At 38.8% G+C, this 14,648-nt stretch overlaps 1 protein-coding gene across 1 annotated transcript in view; it reads right to left on the bottom strand.

The window, feature by feature from the left end:
• The window catches only part of TEX15 (testis expressed 15, meiosis and synapsis associated), a 64,287-nt gene that overhangs the window by 18,668 nt on the left and 30,971 nt on the right, over positions 1 to 14,648 (bottom strand). The window contains exons 4-5 of the mRNA XM_062213226.1: positions 12,683 to 12,829; positions 10,108 to 10,270 (exon numbers count right to left, since the gene is read on the bottom strand). Coding sequence (XP_062069210.1) covers positions 10,108 to 10,270; positions 12,683 to 12,829 — 310 coding nt within the window. The remainder of the gene's footprint in view (positions 1 to 10,107; positions 10,271 to 12,682; positions 12,830 to 14,648) is intronic.

Genomic DNA, 14,648 nt, shown 5'->3' with positions numbered 1-14,648 from the left:
TCCAAATGCCTATAATAGCCAGGAGACCAGAATTCAATCTGGGCTCCTAGATGAGAGACAAAGTCATCATGCTTTGTCTCCCAGGGAGCTGGCTGGAATTGAAGCAGAGCTTGCACTTGAACCTACTCACTCCAAAATGGAATGCTAACATCCTTGGATGGCAAACACTCATACCTCATGAATGATTTTAAGAAAGATAATATAATATCCAGATGGTGACTAAAATGTATTCTCAGCAGAAAAAACAAAGAGAAAAGAATGAGTAACAAAACAAAGTGTAAATGATGCAGCTTGAAACTCCATCCTAGTCTAGGAAAAATCATTAAAACATATTTGCTATTAAAAAACTGAATTTGAAAAAAAAGAATTTGGACAAATAAGAAATAGCTGAGTGAAATAATAAAATATTTTTTCTCAATAGATTAGGTTTTGCTTGTGTTAATATGCTACACTCAGATATTTAAGAACAGCATCTATATATTAGGCAAAGTTGTCTCCTTATATCCACTGTTAACTGGCTTCTTTTCCTTCTACAATGGGTGAACAAAACATGAAAGAAAAGAAGAGGTAGAAAAACGGGGGATGGTATCCAAAGGGTCTACACACTCTTTCTCAGAACCAAAGCAAAATATTGTCCTCCCTGTGCCCTACTAATACAGGTATGCCTACAAATAATACAATTAAGTATCCATTATGTTAAAAGCTAATTTTAACAATCAGAAGTGTTTCAGAGTTCAGATTTCTCCAGATTTTGGGATATCTACTTACACATAATGAGATATCTTGGGGATGGAAGCTAGTCTAAACATGACATTCATTTGTCTCATATACACTTTATACATACAGCCCAAGGGACATTTTATACACTTTTTTTAAAACTTCACGCATAAAATCCACTTATGACATCACGGGATTGCTCAAAAAGGTCAAGATTTTGCATCATTTCATATTTTCAAGTTACAGATGCCCAAGCTGTGCATGTAAATAAACCTGGAGAACAAAAGTGATTTCTAAAATAACATACAGAAATATATTCCTAAAATTTCATAAGGCATCTCATGTAATAATGAAGAAACTTATAAAAATGCCTATTTAGCAAGTGATAATTTCTCACGAAACACAAAACATTCACTGCTAAATAATGCCATAAAATTGTTTACTAAAATAGAAATTGATGAGACATTTTTGTGAGATTTATGATTTGTGAATTCATAATTGTATCAATAATATGATAACATAAAATATCATAGAATATTCTTTTTCATAATAGAAGATAGTTATGTTGAAGATTTATAAATTCTATTCCCAGATGTGGTTATATTTCATTAATTACAGTAAACTGCAGTTGAAATATGACCACAAATAAAGAGATGTATTTCTTAAGAGTGAGAGTGCAACCATAGATTAAAAAAAAAAGGTACATCCCTATACCAAAATAAAATTGTAAAAACATAAAACCATAAAAGTGCGAGAAGAAAACATGGATGGATATTTTAAAAACTGCAAGGTAGAAAAGTACTTCTTAAGCATGGTTAAAATCAGAAAACACAAGGCCAGTGCTGTGGCGCAGAGGGTTAATGCCCTGGCCTGAAGCACTGGCATCCCATATGGTGGCCAGTTCGAGGCCCGGCTGCTCCACTTCTGATCCAGCTCTCTGTTACGGCCTGGGAAAGCAGTATAGGATGGCCCAAGTCCTTGGGCCCCTCTACCTGCATGGGAGACCTGGAAGAAGCTCCTGGCTCGCGGCTTCTGATCAGTGCAGCTCCAGCCATTGCAGCCAATTGGGCAGTGAACCATCAGATGGAAGACCTCTCTCTCTTTCTCTGCCTCTCCTCTCTCTGTGCAACTCTGACTTTCAAATAAATAAATAAATCTTTAAAAAAAATCAGAAAACACAAAAGAAAAAAGCTTTCAATTACATATAAATTAAATATTTTAATAGGTCTAAGTACATGGTAAACAGAACTCAAAAGATAAAATGATGAAAAGCACATTCTATTTTTTGAGATACAATCACATTTTATTTATTCATTTTTAAAATTTGTATGTATCTCATAAATACATTATGAACTTAGTACCTCTTCCCATTGTACTCTCCCTCCCACCCATTCTTCCCTCCCCCGCCATTTTATCTGAGAAAGAAAAAGAAGAAAAAAAGAACAAATGGAATTAAAAAAACTAAAAGAACTGTTCCTCAACAGTCCACACAAGGGCTGTTCTATGTTACTGCTTCTCAAAGGTGATTTCACTTTTTTCCCCTATTCCTCTTTTTCCCTTCCTTCCTCCTCATTGTTCCCTTTTAGAAACTTTGTTTTTAAAGAAGAACCCAAAGATGATACATCTTTTTTAGAGCTCTTAGAGATAACTATAACTTATGAGACATGATAATAGCCTCCATTTAATACACTAAAAGAAAAGTGATTCTTGAGAATAAGTTTTAGTGTTAAGTTTCATGGTACAACTCTTTAGGGACAGAGGTCCTGCATGGGAAGTTAGTGCACAGTGACTCCTGTTGGTTATTTAACAAATAACATGATGTAGTGATCACACAAGGCTCTTGACATGATCTGCCTTGGCTATGGAAATCTTTTGGATCCACTAGCTCGACAAGGCCATAAGCAAAGTGGAAGTTCTCTACTCCCTTTAGAGAAAAGTACATCCTTTGGTGGCTCCTTCTTTCCACTGGGGTCTCAGCCATAGGGGTCCCTTATGTAGGACATTTTTTGACAAAGTGTCTTGGCTTTCCATGCCTGAAATACTCTTCCTGGGCTTTCCAGCCAGACTAGAGTGCCTTAAGGGCTGATTATAAGGTCAGAGTGCTACTTAAAGTGAATGTCACTCTGTGAGTCTGCTGTATGGACTGCTTCCCATGTTGGAGCCTTCACTCCTTTTTAAATTTTTTTTGCAGGCAGAGTTAGACAGTGAGAGAGAGAGAGAGAAAGGTCTTCCTTTTTTCCGTTGGTTCACCCCCCAAATGGCTGCTACGGCCAGCACACTGTGCCGATCCGAAGCCAAGAGCCAGGTGCTTCTCCTGGTCTCCCAAGTGCGTGCAGGGCCCAAGGACCTGGGCCATCCTCCACTGCCCTCCTGGGCCACAGCAGAGAGCTGGACTGGAAGAGGAGCAACTGGGACTAGTACCTGGCACCCCAAACGGGACTAGAACCCGGGGTGCCGGCGCCACAGGTGAAGGATTAGCCAAGTGAGCCGCAGCTCTTTCATTCCTTTTTAATTCTATTATTATTTCCATGCACTTAGCCCTATTTATATGATCATTTTATCACTTGATCCTATCTATATGTTCACTTAACAACTTAATCCTATCCATTTGGTCTTTATAACACTTAAGCTGCTATTTTTATCAGGAAAGGTATATTCTGAATGAAAGCTTATTACATTAAATATTACATATATTAGGATGTATAAAGAACATATAGACCTCATCAAAGGATTAATAAAAAGGTAAAAGACAAAAACACAACAGGTAAGTGGGCAAAGTATATGAATAATCAATCACAAATTACTTAAAAATTGTCCACAAACACAAAAAGATGTTCAACTCTACTGTATAAACATTAAGATTCACTTTTTAAAACTCTTTGGATTGGCAAAGATTTTAAAGGGTGATTAACGCCCTGCAGATGTGAATACTCTTTTTTATAATGTTCATGGGAGTATGAATTGGTTCACATCTCCTGGGAAGTGACTCAGCATATTCACCAAAACATAGTGCATAATCTTCTATATTAAGACAATTCCAGGCTGGCGCTGCGGCTCAGTAGGCTAATCCTCCGCCTTGCGGCGCCAGCACACCAGGTTCTAGTCCTGGTCGGGGCACGGGATTCTGTCCCGGTTGCCCCTCTTCCAGGCCAGCTCTCTGCTGTGGCCAGGGAGTGCAGTGGAGGAAGGCCCAAGTGCTTGGGCCCTGCACCCCATGGGAGACCAGGATAGGCACCTGGCTCCTGCCATCGGATCAGCGCGGTGCGCCGGCCGCAGTGCGCCAGCCATGGCGGCCATTGGAGGGTGAACCAACGGTAAAAGGAAGACCTTTCTCTCTGTCTCTCTCTCTCACTGTCCACTCTGCCTGTCAAAAAAAAAAAAAAAGACAAGTCCAGGCCGGCAAGGTAGCTTAGCAGGATGGGTCTCTGCCTACAGTGCCAGCATCCCATATGGGCACCGGTTGTGTGTCCCACCAGCTCCTTTTCTGATCCAGCTCTCTGCTGTAGCCTGGGAAGGCAGTCGAAGATGGTCCAAGTGCTTGGGCCCCTGCATCCAAGTGGGAGACCCAGAGGAAGCTTCTGGCTCCTGGCTTCAGATAGGCTCAGTTCCTGCCATTGCAGCCCTCTGGGGAGTGAACCAGTGGATGGAGGACCTTTCTTTCTGTCTCTAACTCTACCTCTCAAATAGAAAAATAAATAAAAATCTTTAAAAAAAGGAAAAGAGCAAGTCTAGTTGTACACATTATTGTGACACACAACACAAATATCCAAAGTTTTATATACAAATATTTTTATATAGTAACCTAAGGCAGTTGAGACCATTAATTAAATGACTCAATAATTATATTAAAATGATTGTATGCATAGCAAATGCCAAAATGAATGTTATGCAGCTACTATAAAGATTTAAGATGGATTCATGCAAACCAACATGAGAAAAGAAACCTAATTACTAAGTTTAATGATCTCAGTTTCAAAGAATGACACATATATTTTTAATACACATGAAGCGGCCGGCGCTGCGGCTCACTAGGTTAATCCTCCGCCTTGCAGCGCCGGCACACTGGGTTCTAGTCCCGGTCGGGGCACCGATCCTGTCCCGGTTGCCCCTCTTCCAGGCCAGCTCTCTGCTGTGGCCAGGGAGTACAGTGGAGGATGGCCCAAGTCCTTGGGCCCTGCACCCCATGGGAGACCAGGAGAAGTACCTGGCTCCTGCCATCGGATCAGCGCGGTGCGCCGGCCCGCAGCGCGCTACCGCGGCGGCCATTGGAGGGTGAACCAACGGCAAAAGGAAGACCTTTCTCTCTGTCTCTCTCTCTCACTGTCCACTCTGCCTGTCAAAAAAAAAAAAAAAAAAAAAAAAGAAAGAAAAAAAAAAGAAAAAAAAATACACATGAAGCTAGGGTCTGGTGCTATGGTGTAGCACTGGCGTCCCATTTGGGTGCCAGTTCGATTCCCGGGTGCTCCATTTCCATCTTCCTGCTAAGGTAACAGAGGATGGCCCAAATGCTTGGGCCGCTGCATCCACGTGGGAGACCCGAGGAGGCTCTTTTGTCCTGGCTTTGACTTGGTCCAGCTCCAGCCATTTGGGGAGTGAACAAAGGATGAAGATCTCTCTCTGTCTCTCCCTCTCTCTTTCTAACTCTGCCTTTCAAATAAAATAAATCTTTTAACAAATATATATATATATATATGTGTGTGTGTATATATATATATATATACATACATACATACATACATGAAGGTAGTAATTACCTATAAAAGTACTTAGAGCAAATGCCAGAAACTGTTTTAAATGCTTTTTTATGTATGCTAATCCACTTAACCTTAACAATATCTTCATTTCCTTGATGAAAAAGTGAAATTAAGAGTAATTTGTCCAGGATCACAGAGTTTGTAAATAAACTATATATAACAAACATAAAGTTTGTTATTTCAAATCAACAATCCAAACTTCTAGCTTCATACATCAGAAAATGAGCTAGTAGGCTACCCCAAAAGTGAAAAGATAAGGAAATTGAAATGCTAACTGCCTGATTTGATCAGTATAGGTTTATATACATGTGTTGAAACATTGTACTGTACTCCACAAAAATACAGAAATATTACATTACATTTTTTTTTAATTTTTAAAATGGGCAGCAAAATACAAGCAAACTAAATCTATTGCAAACAAAAAAAGGAACAACAATTAAAGAGACAAGAGAATATAACAGGGAAAAATTGAAACCATAAGTTGTGTTTAAAAAAAAAAAAGCTACAAAATTGACAAACCTTCAGCGAGACCAAGAAAGAGAGAAGACTGAAATTAACAGACACGTGGGGAAAGAACGTCAGCAAAATAAAAGGACCCTAAAGGAGGAATACTAAGAAGTACTGTATGCCAATAAGCTAGAATGAACCAACTCCTGCAAATAAACAAACTACTGAAACTGATGCAAGAAAAAATAGAAAACTAAATTAGTCATCACAAAACACTACTTGAAAACAAAAACCCGGGCCCACCTGGTTTCATGAATAAACTATGAAATATTTAAAGAATTAATAGCAATTCTTCACAAATGCTACCAAAAATATAGAAGGGAAACATTTCCCAATACATTCTATGAAAACCTACTTTCAACTAGCACCAAAATCAGACATTATAAGAAAAATACAGATAAATAACTCTGATGAAAATGGACTCAAAACGAAACTGCTGTAAACCGATTCCAGAAACACAGAAAGTGAATTATATGCCACCATATCAAATGGATTTATTTAAGGAACACAAGGCTTTTTCCCCCTAACATCTGAAAATCAATTAATTTAATTTATATCAATAAAGTAAAATTGCAAGACCCCATTTTCACCTTAATAGATGCATGAAAAGGATTTGACAAAATCCAATTCCTTTTCATATAAAAACACTCAATAAACTAGGACTAGAAGGACATTTCCTCAACATGATAAAGGTCATCTATATAAATCCTACAACTGACATTATACTTAGGGGGTGTCAAAAGACCAGATGTGTTCCTCCTTAGTTTCAGAACAAAAACAGAGATGTCTTCTCTCACCACTTCTCTTATTAAATGTTCTACAGCAAGTTGGGCGAAAAGAAAAGAAAAGAAAAACATCTAGATTGGAAAGGAAAAAGTAAAACTTCTACAGTAACAAATCATATGATTTTAAATATAGAAAATCACAAGGAATCTACCAAAAGAAGATTAGAACTAATAATAAATTCAGCAAGGTTGAAGATCTAAGATCAATATAAAAATCTGCACTTGCAATGAATAATATGCAAATGAAATTAAGAGAATTCTACTTTTGATAGTTTCAAATTAATACTTAGGAATAAATTTGGCTGGTGCCACGGCTCACTTGGCTAATCCTCTGCCTGCGGCGCCGGCACACTGGGTTCTAGTTCCGATTGGGGTGCCAGGTACTAGTCCCAGTTGCCCCTCTTCCAGTCCAGCTCTCTGCTGTGGCCCGGGAGTGCAGTGGAGGATGGCCCAAGTGCTTGGGCCCTGCACCCCATGGGAGACCAGGAGAAGCACCTGGCTCCTGGCTTCGGATCAACGCAGCGCGCCGGCCGCAGTGCAACGCCGTAGTGGCCATTTGGGAGGTGAACCAATGGAAGGAAGACCTTTCTCTCTCTCTCTCACTGTCTAAATCTGCCTGTCAAAAAATACTTAAGAATAAATTTAACAAAAGAAGTACAAAACTTATATCCTACAAACTACACTTCATCCAACTGGATGACTAAAGTCACACAGTGCTGTAGAGAAATCCTAAACCTCTGACACTCCTGGTGCTAGTGTAAACGGTACAGTCACTTACAGTCTAGCAGCTCCTCAATTGATGAACAGTTAGCATATGACCTAGCAATTCCACTTCTAAGTATAATATACTCAAGAAAATGAAAACACATATCCACTACACAAAAATCATTCACAGTTATTCATAACTGCCAAAAGATGGGAAAAACTCAAATGTCCATCAACTGAGAAGCAGTGTATATATATATATGTGTGTGTGTGTGTGTGTGTGTATTTATACAATGGAATATTATTCCATGAAAAAGAATGAAGTATTGCTAAATGGTAAAACATGGATAAGTTCCTAAAATGCTGTAAAGTGAAAGACAGAAAGCACAAAAGGCCACAAAGTAGATGATTTCACTCCTATGAAATGTCCAGATGTTATGCTTTAAATGGGGTTTGGCTCTCCAAATTTATGTAGGTATTTAAATCTCAAAGTCTACATTAAAGGTTGATGGATTAAGGGTGGAGGTTTGATTCAATTATTGTGTAGAAGGAAGAATCTGTAGGAAGTAGTTGGAGTAGGCTGCTAGGTGGAGTTTTGTGACTGAGATCACAAAGGCTATATAAGGAAACATACAAGGACACAGAGCAGCATGTTTCATGTTTCCTGTGTCCTACCTTCACATGTGGTATCATTTAAGGGATAGGTAAGATAACAGTTAAGACACCTGCATCCTATATCAGAGTGTCTGGGTCTGAATTCCAGTGCTGCTTCCTGATTCCAGCATCCTGACAATAACAGACCTTGAAGGGAGCGGGTGATGGCTCGAGCAGTTGGGTCCCTGCCACTTAGGTGAGAGACCTAGAATGTCATCCATGCTCTGGCCTGGCCCAGAGCAGAGACAGACATCTGGGAAGCAAATCAGTGAACAGGAGCTCTGTCTGTCCATTTTCCCCTTTCAAATAAATAAATAAAATTTAAAATTATTTAAAGTAGAATAAAATTATTTATAGAGAAATTATATCAAAATGCATTAGAATTGAATGAAATGGGGAGAAATACACTGTTAGTAGAGTAAAAGACAAGATAATGAAGACATTAATTTTCCACAAATTAATCTCTAGATTCAGTCAATCTCAATCAAAATTCCATTAGATTTGTTGGTAGACTTTGATAAGCTAGTTCTAAAATTTTTATGGACAGCAAAGAAAATCAAAACAAATTCTTTTTTTTAAAAAGATGAGAGGTCCTTAATATAGGTATTAACATTGTTAAGGAAGTTATAGTAAGGCAAAATGTTAATGGCAAAAGGATAGGCAAAGAGAGGAGTGACCAGTAAGAGATCTTTGTAGCACCTATGGAAAACTGATGTATTTACACAGGTGGTTCCATAGATCAGTGGGGAAAATGGATTCTGCAATAAATTGCACTGAGACAACTGGGTATGTAAATATAGAAAATAAAAAAAAAATCAATGGGGCCGGCTCTGTGGCTCAGTAGGTTAATCCTCTGCCTGCGGCGCTGGCATCCCATATAGGCGCCTGTTCTAGTCCCAGCTGCTCTTCAAGTAATTGAGATCTTGCCACCCACGTGGGAGACCTGGATTGAGTTCCTGGCTCTTGGCCAGTCCCAGCCTGGCCATTGTAGGCATTTGAGGAGTCATCAGAGGATAGGAACTCTGTCTGTCTCCCTGCTTCTCAAATAAGTAAAAAATTTTCTAAAATTAAGAAATTTAAATTAAAATTACAATGATATGACATATAACATTTAAACAAGTAGAAATTTTTTTAAAGTATAATATATGTTGGCAAGGATGTAGTTATAAAATCTGATGCAACCACTTTGGAGAAAGCCATTTGACATCATATTTGATTTAACCTGCATATTCATGGTGTAAATATATAATTTACAGAAAAACTCTTGCATATACGCACTGGAATCCTTATATATATGTTTAGAATAGGAAAACTAGAAAGTGCCCAAATATCCCCAGTATTTCACACAATGAAATACTCTCCACCTATCCTTCCATCCATCCACCCATCTATCCATCTAATGAAAATGCAGAAACTGCCAGCGCTGCGGCTCACTAGGCTAATCCTCCACCTTGCGGCGCCGGCACACCGGGTTCTAGTCCCAGTCGGGGCACTGGATTCTGTCCTGGTTGCCCCTCTTCCAGGCCAGCTCTCTGCTGTGGCCAGGGAGTGCAGTGGAGGATGGCCCAAGTGCTTGGGCCCTGCACCCATGGGAGACCAGGATAGGCACCTGGCTCCTGCCATCAGATCAGCGTGGTGCGCCGGCTGCAGCGCGCCATCCGCGGCAGCCATTGGAGGGTGAACCAACGGCAAAGGAAGACCTTTGTCTCTGTCTCTCTCTCACTGTCTACTCTGCCTGTCAAAAAAAAAAAAAAAAAAAAAAAAAAGAAAGAAAGAAAATGCAGAAACCTCAGTTTCAACATGGAAGAATCACAAATATTGAACAAGTCACTAAAATACCTGCAATGTGATTCTAGATATACAAAATGGAAAAGTAAAGCATAACTATTTTGTTTAGATTAGCAATGTGTTAGATAATAATATTCAGAAATTTTAAGATCAGCACAAATGCTATTGAAGCAGAATAATATATATATATATCTTACCAGTTCTCTTAGGCAATCCTGTTGAGAGGAATCTTAAAGATGTCATAAGGTGTCCATTATCTACTCTCTGACCAATAAACTTTACTGTTACTATAGCATATGGAAGACACTGCCTAGGTCTGTCTACTGGCTTTGAAAGAATACTGTATTCATAGAAGTACACCTGAAAAATAAGCAAAGACCAAGTATAGGCTGATTAATTTTGACAGTAAGACTTGATGAAGCTCATACTTACAAAATATATAATGGAATGATAATACTTACTGAATATGTCTTTTCCTTCTGCCTTCCTCAATGTCAGTTTTTTTTAAGATGTGCAAAATTCATTTTTACCCTATCATATATTTTTGTTCTTGATAGGCTACTAATGTTGGCAATAAGCTGACAGAATCTGTTGCTAAATAAAAAATACTTTTCCATTAAAAGTGAAACAGTTTCCATGTGCTCTGAACCATCTATTTTATTTGGTAGGAAAATAGCAACAATACATTTTACAAATGGGAACATGTACGCACTTTCTTATTTTTTATTTTACTTTTTTCAAAAAGATTTTACTTATTTGAGAGGTAGAGTTACAGAGAGAGAGAGAGAGAGGAAGAGACAGAGAGAAAGGTCTTCCATCCGCTGGTTCACTCCCCAAATGGCTGCAATGGCTGAAGCCAGGCTGACCTGAAGCCAGGAGCCAGGAGCTTCTTTTGGGTCTCCCACACAGGTGCAGGGGTCCAAGGACTTGGGATATTTTGCACTGCTTTCCCAGCCATAGCAGAGACTTGGATTGGAAGAGGAGCAGCCAGGACAGGAACCAGCGCCCATATGGGAATGCAAGCACTGCAGGCAAAGGCTTAGCCTACTACGCCCTAGCACTGGTCTCAATATACTTCTTTATAGAAGATTTACCTTAATTTAATCATCTATGATAACAGAAAACACATATGATTAAATATTCTATGGAAAATTAAAAGTCCACAAAGTATCTAAGCAAAATATAACAGAAATGGGGTGGGTATTAGGGCTAGGGATTAAGACTCTGGTTAAGATATTTGCATTTGGGGTTGGCACTGTGGCGAGTGGGTTAACGCTCCGGCCTGGGGTGCTGGCATCCCATATGGGCGCCAGTTTGAGACCTGGCTGCTCCACTTCCCATCTAGCTCTCTGCAATGGCCTGGGAAAGCAGCAGAAAATGGCCCAGTCCTTGGGCCCCTGCACCAGCGTGGGAGACCCAGAAGAAGCTCCTGGCTCCTAGCTCCGGTTTGGCACAGCTCCGGCTGTTAAGGCCAATTATAGGGAGTGAAACAGTGGATGGAAGACCCCAACCCCCTACCTCTCCTCTCTCTGTGTAACTCTGACTTTCAAATAAATAATAAATAAATCTTTAAAAAATTAAATAAATAAATAGAAAACTATTGTTTCACTTTAATAGCTACTATGTACCTTTTTTCCTCCTTTTACAAAATACAAAGGATCAGTACTATATAGCCATGTTGCTTTTTAATTAATTTATCTGAGAGGAAGATTGTCAGAGAGAGCGAGAAAGAAATCATTCCTACTTGCAGCTTTTCTCCCTACATGCCTGCAATGGCCAGAGCTGAAACCAGGAGATGAGCATGTAATCTAGGTCTCTGGTTGGCAGGAACCCAATACCTGTGACATTCACAGCTGCCTCCTAGGGTCTGTGCTGGCAAAAAGTTGCCAGGAATCAAACCCAGGTACTCCAGGAAAGTGAGATCATGTATCTTAACTTCTAGGTTAAGGACCCAATCCAATAGCCTTGTTTTTAAATTAATGTTATTTTAATTGATAAATCTTAACTGTACATGTTTATGAAGTACAATGGAATGTTTTGAAATATATATACAGTATGAATAATTAACATAACTATTATTTTTATGGTGAGGTAGCTGAAATTTACTCTCAGATGTTTTCAATTATGCAATACATTATTCTATATTAACCCTGTTGTACAGTTTTGCTTAAAAGAACAGATAATATGTTTTATAAATTAGGAATAGTCCATGGAACACCTTAATGAAAGAAGCCACTGTATTTGGAATAAAGTTAAATGTAAGGGGCTGGCGCTGTGGCACAGCAGGTAAAGCCACTGCCAACAGTGCTAGTATCCCATATGGGTACAGGTTCATATCCCGGCTGCTTCACTTCCGATCCAGCTCTCTGCTATGGCCTGGAAAAGTGCTTGGGCCCCTGCACCCATGTGGGATACCCAGAAGAAGCTCCTGGCTCCTGTCTTCGGATCAGCACAGCTCCGGCCATTACGACCAACCAGGGAGTGAACCAGCAGATGGAAGACATCTCTCTCTCTCTGCCTCTCCTTCTTTTTCTGTGTAACTCTTTCAAATAAATAAATAAATCTTTTTAAAAAAGTTAAATGTAAAATTGGAATCTTCTTTACTAGCATTCCCAAATATTAAAACAGCTTTTATTGCTTAACAACATGCTACCCTGAATGAATTAGGAGGCTTTCCATTTAACACTTAGATAAATTCTTTTTAAGTCTTGTATTACATAATGTGAAGAATATGCTTATCAAACAATCATATGAACCATGATGCTAACATACCACTGAACTGTAGGCTTGTAGCTCGATGGTATCTTTCAGAGAAGGTATACTTCTTGACATGTGACAATCAAAGTTAGGAGAAGGATCTAAAGCAACTTTGTTTTTATCCACTGAAGGCTGAATTTTCTTTACTTTTCCAAATAGAACCTTAAAAAAGTAAGAATATACCAACATACTTTTAAAATCAGTCTTCAAACAAAAAAGCAAGGCTGTTTAAACAGGTAGAAATATGAATGGAAAGATGTGCCATGTCCCTGATGAATGTGATGACTTAACAATTTTCAGAAAATTTTTTAGAAACGAATTTTAGTCCAAAAGTCTTATCTTCTAGACTATACAAATAGCTCACTATTTTTTTAAAATCTAGGTTACAGAGAATGACAGGAGAGGTGAGTTACAATTACAGACATTAAAATGTTTATTTAATATTTTACCAAAAGACAGAGGGAAACAAAGCAAATAAAAACCAGAACAAAATAAAAAAAACCCATAAACCAGCCCATATATAATAAAAATATAGTACATAAATTATATTACTAAAGGTACTGTTTGGAGTAAGTGATGCAAGAATATATTATTCAATAAATGGTATGGAACAACTGAAAACAATTTAATTCGACTATTAATTTGTAAATAAATATAAAACAAGTTAAACAGTTACTTATTAAAAACACAATGAAAAAATTATAGAAAGAAATAAAACATTTTTCTAATCTAATCCCAAAATGAAAATTCTTTTCTAACAATGAATGCCAAGAAATTTTAAACCAAAAATACATAGGCTTTACTATACAATATGTTAAAACTTCTGTACACAGAAAAACAACCATGAATTTTAGAAAACCAAAACCAGCTTCATTCCATTGTGGTCAGAGAAGATCCATGGTGATTTCGATTCCTTCAAATTTGCTGAGACTTGCTTTAAGGCCTAGCATGAGGTCTACCCTAGAGAATGTTCTGTGTATTGGTGAGAAGAAATGTGTATTCTGAATCTGTAGCATAAAAGTTCTGTAGATATTCGTTAGGTCCATTTGGTCTATAGCATCAATTAACACTCTTGTTTCCTTGTTGATTTTCTGTCTGGTTGATCTTTCCATTGCTGTTTGTAGGGTACTGAAGTCCTCCATTACTATAATATGGGAGTCTATGTCTCCCTTTGGGTCCATTAACATTTCTTTTGAATAGTCAGGTGCCTGTAATTAGGTGCATATACATTTATTATAGTCACATATTCCTGTTGAATTGAACCCTTAATCACTGCACTGTGCCCTTCTTTGTCTCAACAGTTTTTATGTTAAGTCTGTTTTGTCTAATATTAGGATAGCTACATCAGCTCTTTTTTGGTTTCTGTTAGCATGGAATATCTTTTTCCATTTTTTCATTTTTTGGACAGGCAGAGTGGACAGTGAGAGAGAGAGAGAGAGAGAGAGAGAGAAAGGTCTTCCTTTTCTGTTGGTTCACTCCCCAATGGCCGCTCTGGCGGCACACTGCGGCCGGTGCACCGCGCTGATCCAAAGCCAGGAGCCAGGTGATTCTCCTGGTCTCCCATGCGGGTGCAGGGCCCAAGGACTTGGGCCACAGCAGAGAGCTGGACAGGAAGAGGAGCGACTGGGACAGAACCAGTGCCCCAACTGGGACTAGAACCTGGTGTGCCGGCACCGCAGGCGGAAGATTAGCCTATTGAGCCATGGTGCCGGCCCATCCTTTCACTTTCAGTTTACATGTATCTTTGTTGGTGAGATGTGTTTCTTGTAGGCAGCAAATAGATGGGTTTTCTTTTCTTTTCTTTTCTTTTTTCTTTCTTTTTTCTTTTTTTATTTTCCATTTAGCCAGTCTGTATCTTTTAACTGGAGAGTTGAGGTCATTTACATTCAAGGTGACTACTGATAAGTAACAACTTGGCCCTGCTGTTTTTCTATGAATATTACTATTGTTTACTTTGGGTTTCCTCTGTACCTTTACTAGG

This window comes from Lepus europaeus, chromosome 16 (assembly GCF_033115175.1).
Source record: "Lepus europaeus isolate LE1 chromosome 16, mLepTim1.pri, whole genome shotgun sequence".
NCBI classification, from domain to species: domain Eukaryota; kingdom Metazoa; phylum Chordata; class Mammalia; order Lagomorpha; family Leporidae; genus Lepus; species Lepus europaeus.
The sequence above is the reverse complement of the archived record's forward strand: the minus strand, read 5'-3'. Positions and strand labels throughout refer to the sequence as shown.